We start from the raw sequence: 9182 nt of genomic DNA, 5'->3' as shown, positions 1-9182 counted from the left end.
CTTGTGAAGGCACAGTTTAGATACAGCCAAGGATTTGGTTCCCGTCTGGACAAAGTCAGTGTAGTCTGTGCTGGGCCAGGGCATGTCCTCTTACCTCCAGCCAGTATACATCAATTGCAATACTGGAAAAATACAACTTAAAAAGCACATTCTCTACTAATGGTAGAAGCAGCAGGACTCCACAGTGTTCAGTACCGATTAAAAAAATTATTTCCCTGGGTCTACTTACAAGATAAATCTGAAAGTTAGAGGTGGCTGACTGTTACCTGAAAAAAGTGTTAAGTTACTAGCCACCTAGTACACAGCATTACACAGCATCTCTCACAGGATGAGAACAAAAGTAACTTCTTGAAATCATGAGTACTACAAGAAAACTGGGTAATAAACACGGGGCTATGTTACCATTAACAACACTCTTAAAAGCCAAAATTGTCACCAGAAAGGGAGAGCACCCTCAAAGGCAAATGACAGGAACAATCATCTTTTTTTACTGCCCAAGACCATTCTCAGCCTTGAAGAATCAAAACAGAGCGAAGATATACCTCAGAGGTGCACTGCTCAGTGTGAAACCTGGCTACAGTTCCCTGCACTGCCTTTCAAATGCAGCCATACTGTTCAAACAAACCTGCCTCTGTCCTGTGAAGAGCACGAGTTGTGCAGCCACAACCACAGTCAGAGAGAGCAGCACAGGCAGAGGGTCAAGAGCGGGACGTGATGAACCCCCCGACTTGGAATGGAGGTACTGAACACGAACAAGGGACAGACCAAGAGTGAGGAAAAACAATGCTGAGGAACTGTATGAGGGCTCTGAGACCAGAACAGCAGCAGGGACAGCTGGGTCAGGACTAAGACCCAATGCCAGTGTCATTTGAGGAACATCTGGACAGAGCCTCACTCCACCATGTTCTAGGCAATGCTAATAATCCATCATTGTCACAGGCTCTAAATCATACAAAAATGAGGCTACTGCCCTCGTTGAAAGCACGATGAGACACTATTTCTTGTTACCTCAGCATCCTAAGGTCTAGCATACTATTTCCTCAGGAAGGACCTACTTTCCCAAAACACTGAGAATGCACATATGAGATGGATAAAATCTGAGTTGACGGCTCTGACTCGTCAGGGCCTTTTAGGACATCTCTCACTGCTCAGAGGTGTTTGTTTTATTCTGTACACTCTTCACTGTAATGGACGTGTGGTACTGCTTGCCAAATGCCTCTGGCACAGGCTGAGAAGATCATATTAAGAACATGCTGTGTGCCAGATGCCTTCTGCAGGATGTCAGATTTGACAGAAATAGCAAAAGGCGAGAAGATGGGGTGGGGATGTGCAAGGATGACAAGAAGGGGAGAGGAGCTGCCATATACCATCCCTGGAAACTATTTTTGTAGGATACTCTGGAGCACAGAGATGACCAGCAGTCTTCTCAGTGGGGTTCAATAAAACCAATGGATCCACTGAACCCATGCAGAGCATTATAGGGGTGAGCTGTTCCCCAATTTCTTTGTGGGAATGACAAAACTGACAAACAGCAGAGTGATATATGTCATAAAATGGGCTTTAATGTCTCCCTCTTACAACATGACAGTACTGCTTAAACTGGAACTGGTGCACAGCTCCCAAGACCGGCTTCCTATGAGGAACGAGACTGGCATGCCCCTGGCTGCCTTGCAGCTGGAGCAGCCCCAGGCACTCAGCTCAGTATAAACCCTGGAGTCCAGACACCTGTATCTGCTGCAGTCCACCAACTCTGGGGCTCTAGAACTGGCAGTGTAGAGTCTGTGAATACCAAGTTCAGCAGACAGCCTTCCATCTCTCTGTGTTAACTGCTCCCTCCCCTTCCCACCCACTCCTGCTCCTGGCAATATTGCTGTTCTCAGCCTTGTGAGGTACTAAGGAACACTTTGCCTTTGCTGGGCCTAAATCTCCCATCATTGCAGGTTTGAATCCTCTGTTCTGTATTTGGTTAAAACATCCTGGAAGTGTGACCCGTGCTAACATGACGTGACCTGTCCAGGGGACTCTTGGAAGTCACATCTTCCAAGTTTCTTCCTAGCTGATGGCGCCTTTCCATGCCCAACACAGTAAGGCAATTCCAAGGAACTGCATTTAGGAGTGAAGACAGACAGAAGTCTATCTTCTTCCTATACTCAGTCAACCCTTGTCTTGATCACTTTATCTCTTTCTTTCATTAACATGCACATTTGCATGTATACAGAGCTCTGGAAAAATCCTCGTATCTGAAGACTATGGAAATATTTCTGAATTCATGGAATTATCCCTTTCAATGAGTGATGTTCAAACTGCAGACTGGTCTCTGCCTTCCCAGATATCTTCCCGTTGCTTGGCTTCCAATCGTTTTCTCTCTGTAAACAAGGGCAGTGTTAAAAACGGTAGTATACTTTACATAATCAGTGACTTTCCCTTAACATGAATTAGAAGACAAATTTTCATCACGAGATAGGTGGATTCCCTGGTTTTCCTCTTACCTGATTCCAAGAGTTAGTATTTTTCACTTTCCAAGTGCTTGTAAGTGGAACCAACATTACTATTACTATATAATAAAAAGAGAAAGATCTGGGGCTAATAGAAATAAAAAGCATATGGAATAAGTCTGAACTTACCAGGATCCAGATTCTAGTCTTGCTGATAATGTACTTATTTTAGTTCTATTTCTCAACTGTGTTAGTGCTTCAACATGACTGCCCGTTATTCCCAGTCTTTGCAAATATTTCAATAGGGATCAAGAACATGTTTCAGTATTCTTCTTCCATCCTCTTGCTCAAATGGAAATAGTAGCCACTGGGCTTTAGTCATATCTCCTTACTACAATCTTACCAAAAGAATATTTCACAAGAAAATCGAATTTCAATAATTTCAGAGCACTTTCAGGAGCCAGAAATCTTGTGGAATACCAATTCTGACATGGAAAAATGACCACATATAATGAAGAAAAGCTAAACATTCTAAATAAAAACAAAAACACGCACAAATCTGGACAATCCATCTTCAGATTTTAACCCAGAAGCCTGGTTTCCATGTAACACTTCTGACACAATACAGACCATACATGGTTTGGTGACCCAAGCACTTTACTAGGTGCCACAATACCAGTTCTAATTTCATGGCCAGTCAGTCATTGATCTGGACACCACAAAATGCAGGTGATTAACCCAAGTGCTTCCTTCCAAGGACAATTATTTCAGATAATGTCCGCAAGAGATTTTTCAAGTCATGAACCAGGGGGATTACAGAAATCAAGGTGAGTTTAGAGTTAATACTTGCTATTTTGACATATCTTTCCAAATCAGTAAAATCCCTTACAAAATCCCTGTATTATATTTGACTCAACTTTAAGGGCAAAGAACTTGATCAGGAAGCTGACTGGCACTTGGAAATGTGAGAAAGAGAAATCTGCTGCTATTTGGGCACCATCTTGTGGCATTATCTGAATATAGCAGCAAAGTTACAAGAGGCCAAAAATGGGGGTCAGCAAATTCCAAACTGAAGGCTAGTTAATTTAGTGTCCTGTGACTCAGTTTTAAGGTGGGCTTGAATTGGGGTGGGATTCTCCAGAGAGTCAGCACTAAGGATAAGAGGCTTGTCTAAAGGATTCCGGAATTTCTTAGGAAGGCCGACTGTGATTCTGATTCTTACAAACAGGGAAATAGGAGGAGATCAAAAGGCAAAGGCAACCTTGGATGAAAGCAACCAAAAACTGGCTCTGGATTCCAAGAAAAAGTGAATAAATCAGAAAACTCAGTTATTAGAACTCAATATTTTCAGTAAGCTCAGAAACTTGTATCAGAAAGGCAAAGTGGAAGTGATAAGAGAAATCTAGGAGCGGTAGAAAAACAGAATGACTGGCCCCCAATCCATCATTTCAAACCCAAAGTAGCTCTGAAAATAAAATTTCGTTTTTTAAAAAGTCTGAGGTGAAAACTCATTTGGTGGTAAATATAACCTGAAAGGACATGAGGCTGCTTATAGTCTTATATAGTCCATTTAGTGTGAATAGTCAGTCATACACTCTGCTACAGAAATATTAATGTTAATGTGTTCAGTTTTGGTGTATGAAACATGTATTAAGATAAACATATTATCATTCTAAAACTGAAATAGTTTAGAATTCTGAGACATTTCCTACCTAATACTTTCTAATAGAAGACTGTAGATCTGTTACCAAATATACATAAATATAAGAGGAAATTCTGGTGATAAACCATGATAAAACCAGCAAGAGTAGGGAGACAAACTGAGAAGCACAAAGAAATAGTGAAAATGTGAAGCTTAAATTTAGAAATACAGAACATGAATAGAATACAGGAATTTAGGTTAAGATGAGAACTAAAAAATAAAATTTTCTTCATTTTAAAAAAGAAATGGAAGCTTGGAGGGGGTTAAGTACCTTTGCCTAAGAGTACACAATCAGTGAAAACCTGAAGCTGGAACCCAGATCTTCAATTCTTAAACCAGCATACTCTCCACTATCCTGACATCTGAAAAGAAGATCTAAAAATATGTACACAGAAAAGGAAAAAAATGTATCATCAGAAAGATAAAGAATAAACTATGTTGTCCCTTCATTAAAGAGAAGAGAAAGTAGATAATAACTGATGGACTGTATTTTAAAAAGGCTCTGATTAACTTTACTTCCACCAATTAAAAAAAGTAAACTAAGTAAAGAGAAAGCCCAACAGCAGCCATAAGGGCAAGGAACTAAAGAAGAACAGAAGAATCAATATGAAATGATTAACCTAAAGCACTCACATAAGCTGACCCTGAAGACTTTCATTTCTCAGTATAATAAATAAATTGGCAGAAATGATTATATTAAATGAGTTGAGTTCTCACTAAGGGAATGAAAAGTGTTGAAGATAGAAAGAGGCCAGTTTGGTGTCATCTTTAAAAAAATAAAGAAAAGGGGATGTAAATTAAAACCTTCAAAATTTACTTCTACACCTAAGAAAATAACGAAGAAAAATCATCACAAAGTCCACTTGTAGCCGCCTACAGAGTAATAATCAACATGAAGACTTGACGTACAAGTCTGGTCAAACTAATCTAATTGCCTTCTTTTATAGATTGACAGACCTTGTAGATCAAGAAGAGGCAATATAAATAACCTCTTAATTTTAGCAAGTTTTAGATTTCAGGTTTACCAAGTATGTATATAATCATTAATATACTGGGAAAATGGAGTCTGGATCACATAAGTATTGAGGGAGCATTAACTATGGAGAGTTGGTTATCAATATATTAAGTATAACGTGCTATTTACTTAGCAGTAATTGGTGAACTGGTCAGTCAGTCCCAGGGTTAACATCTTCATCTCTGATCTAGGTCAAGGACATAAGTTTATTAAAAAGCAGGTGACACCCAAAATATGGGTAAATACTCATTGGGGGAGAAAAGACGCCAGGAAAATGCCATAAGACCTGGATTATGAGTCATCAGGGCAGCACTGTCCTCGAAGGCAGGGAATTCCTAATAAGGATTTCAGAAGACAGCAACTGTGATTACATTTTTATTACAGTTGACTAAGTATCCTATAGAGATGATTTTACTTTAAAGATCTTAGCAATTTCATTAATCAAACTGGGGATCAAATGACTGTTTACTTACTCTGTCTCTCAGGCCTGTGACCCCAAAGATGGCCTTTTAGAACCAGGCAATTAATCACCTACTCCCAAGAGTAAAATGGAATGAAGTTATGAAATAAAATTATGGCAGGCTTTGAAAATGAGAGGGTAGCTTATTCTGAGAATAATGTCTATCTCCAACTTTAGGTGGGAATCAAGTCTTTTGGTAAGTAGAACATAGGGAAATTTTACATGTATTCCTGAGTCTGGTCTTTAAAATGTAGTTTTATCATTTAATATAAATCCTTGGTTTAAAACATGTGATTAAGTCAAATACAAAGTACTCAAGGATGATCTATGCTTTCATTTCCCACTGTTAGTACAGTTCTGATCTGTCATGTATTCTGTTAGACTAAAAGATCTGTTCCTCACATTCAAAGACTTGAAGCTCTTATCCTCCAGATATATACAATATGACTTGCTTACAATGATTTGGGTACTTCCTTTTTCTCGATTCCTCCCAGAGTAACTTTACATTTTGAATTTCCTTTTTAAGGACTAAGACAAAGACTTCTCAATAAAAGGGTAAGAAGACCAAAGTAGGGTGGAACTTGGCAAGAAAGTATTTAAACCTCAAAATCACAAATCCCAAATTCACCCATCAGAAGGGTTCCATATACAGTGTTCAACTCTTGTGTTTTATAAAGGAAATCACGGAGGACTTGAAAGGATTCAGAGTAGAATCATGAATAAAATTAGATTTGTGAAGAAAAATTAATGTCATTCACATATTCAGTCAATGAATATGTACACTTGAGTATCTTTTTATGAACTAGACACTGTGCTGGACAGCAGGACTCTTAAAGAAAGGCTAGGAGATTATTATATAGTTTTATTAATAAAACTACCTATATCAGGCTGGCACACAGATTTCAATTTCTGTGCTAATTCTGATCAGCTGGCAATGGTCAAGTCAAAACTCACCATGAAAGAGTGTCATGACTGAATAGTACCGTCTGTCATGGATAATGAATGGGGAGCAACAGTAATCAGTACACATTTGTCATTAATGGCTTATATTACTGTAATGAATTCTAATTTCCCAAGAGTTACATAAATAATAGCACTCTATATAAAAGCACTTTTCTAAACATTTTTATACATGTTAATTTATGTTGCTCAAAAAATTCTCTATGGTTAGGTAAGTCAGGCACTCACTTTGTTGGAAACTGGGGCACAGAGAGGTATGAGAGACTTGCCCACAGCCACACAGCTAGTTAACGACAAAAACTTCATTACAGCCCAGATTCCCTCTTTCCTAAATGCTCTGCCCTTGATCTTTATAGTTAAAGGCTGTCAGAACAGATGTTCTCTATTTCTATTAAATAAAAGAGAAGAGGAAACTGTTTTAAATACTATACAGGCTTCAGTTAGACCTAAGTAGGAATTTTCTGATAGTGAAAGCTCTAACTGTTGGAACAGATAACTAAAAAGAAGTTTGTCATATTTCATTTTCTGAAGACCTTATAAATTTTTATGTATTTTTTTCTGTGAAAAAAATATTACCCCAAAAGTCCTTCAAAAGGGATTACAGAATTGTAGAAGAAGCATGGGTTTTAATTAAAGAGGCCTAGATTCAAGTGCCTCCTCCCAATTTACCACCTGGGTGATCTTAAGTCAGTTACTTAACTTTTCTGGGCCAGCTCTAAACTGAAGATAACACCATCCTCATGACAGAGTTATCATAATATGTTATATTGCCAGGAATTTCCTTCCAATCCTTTTAATCACAAAAACTTTTTCATGGCTTTTAATCATAAAATCTTCAGAATTGGAGGGAAGAAACAACTGCTTAAATTATCAGGTTCACATTTTCTTTCTTACTGAAGGCAGATATCCTGACTAGATTGCCAGTCTTAAGGAGAGGAACAAAATTTTGCCATTTCTCTAATTCTCCTAATTAGGGAGCACAGTGCTTTGCACACGGCAGGTACTCAGTGAATGCCAAATGTAGTTGATAGAGAATCAAATAAAAATATGCACTGGAATCTGTGCTGGACTCACCATATAATAATATTGCTGCTATTACTAAAAATAGCAGCAGCTAACATTTATCACATACTTATGACAGGCCTATAGAAACTGGAGAGAAAGCATTCCTATGGGTTTTAAAGATGACTAAGTATCTTTGTGAATTATCTCGCTTGATTTCCATTTTATGGATGAGGAAACAGAGGCCTCCAGAGAGTAGGTAACTTGCCCAAGGTGACATAGCCAGTCAATGGCAGAGTTTAAATGAAGACTCAGGCAGTCTGATTCCAGAGTCTATGATGTTATTTCCTATGTTGTACTGATCCCTTCCTCTACAGTGGAAGAAGATCTGGAACAAAAATATCTGGTCTGTTTAACACCTAAACAGTACTTTCAATTTCCACAGAAAAAAATCTTTATGTGAGAAGTCTTAGGATCCATGCAGGCAATTGTAAGAGTATGTGCTCAATGCATAAAACCAGAAAGAGATATATCAGGAATTTTCCATACACATTTTCTCAGATAAGAAGAATGGGAGAACTCTGAAGCATAAAGAAGGAAGAGTTCTCTATAATCTGTACAGCCTCAGCACCAATGGCTAGGAGGAACTTATAATGGGTCCCCATTCACAACATACAGGCCTTCTTTTAAAAAGTAACAGGGTACCCACTTAGCCAACAGTCTCATTTTTAATTGTATCACTGAAATGTCCTTTGTATACCTGGGCATTTAAAACAAGTACTTCAAGTGGAGCTGCATGCTGCACTGCAAAAAGAACCACATCTCCTTTTATAGATACCACTGTTACTACCTTCTACTGATCTTTTGAGATAACTGCAGTTATTACAGAGAAATCATTTTCCTCAGAGATAACCAATTAATACAGGGTTAAGGACATTGTACATTTTCCTTTAGTCTACTTTAGTGCTGTTAGAGCCATCTTTAAAAATCAGAGGAATCCTCCCCTGTTTCTACAGTCTATAAAAGGCCTTTGAGTCAACAATGCTTAGGAAAAATCAAAACTACCTCATTACAATCATTAAGGTTTCAAGAATTAGCTGGGTTCAACTCTGAAACTCTAGCACCTGCCATTGACACACTCTGTCACTGGTTATCTGGCCAATGCAGCTGAGAGTCCGTAAGCTGCCAGCTATCACCAAAGCAAAGTGGACAGGAAGTATTAATGGCCTTGTTAGACCAGCAATAAACAAGGTGTTTGAAACTTCAATTCGTTTAATGGAAAAATGAAGTTACTTTTCGGTAAGTGGAATTTTCAGAATAAATTGCCTTCAGAGATTCCACAGATCATGGGCTAAGGCAATGAGACTGTCTAAAGCCTGAAGGTTGATAAAAAGTACTTAAGCGCAAAACCGGAGTCCCAGGTCTTTACATACTACTCAATCTATAAAGGGAAGAGAGGCATTTAACCTCAACTCCAAACTACAGGGAAAGAAAAACCCTGGATAAAAGATTTTCTAAGAACTCTTGAGTACTGGAAAATAATCAGAAGATTAGGTTAATCTAGATGTGCTCTAATGGAACCACTTAGGACTGTCTTTAGAGAAAAAA

The 9182-nt window shown here is 38.4% G+C and overlaps 1 protein-coding gene across 5 annotated transcripts in view; it reads right to left on the bottom strand.

The window, feature by feature from the left end:
* Positions 1–1537: 1537 nt before the first annotated feature.
* R3HCC1L (R3H domain and coiled-coil containing 1 like) overlaps positions 1538–9182 on the bottom strand; it is an 80039-nt gene continuing 72394 nt past the window's right edge. For all 5 annotated transcript variants that reach the window (XM_064488318.1, XM_010974403.3, XM_031461556.2 and 2 more), the window contains one exon: positions 1538–2366. In XM_064488318.1, coding sequence (XP_064344388.1) covers positions 2299–2366 — 68 coding nt within the window. In that variant the 3' untranslated portion in view covers positions 1538–2298. The remainder of the gene's footprint in view (positions 2367–9182) is intronic.

The sequence above is a fragment of the Camelus dromedarius genome, chromosome 8, assembly GCF_036321535.1.
Source record: "Camelus dromedarius isolate mCamDro1 chromosome 8, mCamDro1.pat, whole genome shotgun sequence".
Taxonomy (NCBI): domain Eukaryota; kingdom Metazoa; phylum Chordata; class Mammalia; order Artiodactyla; family Camelidae; genus Camelus; species Camelus dromedarius.
This window is presented reverse-complemented; position numbering and strand designations above follow the sequence as displayed.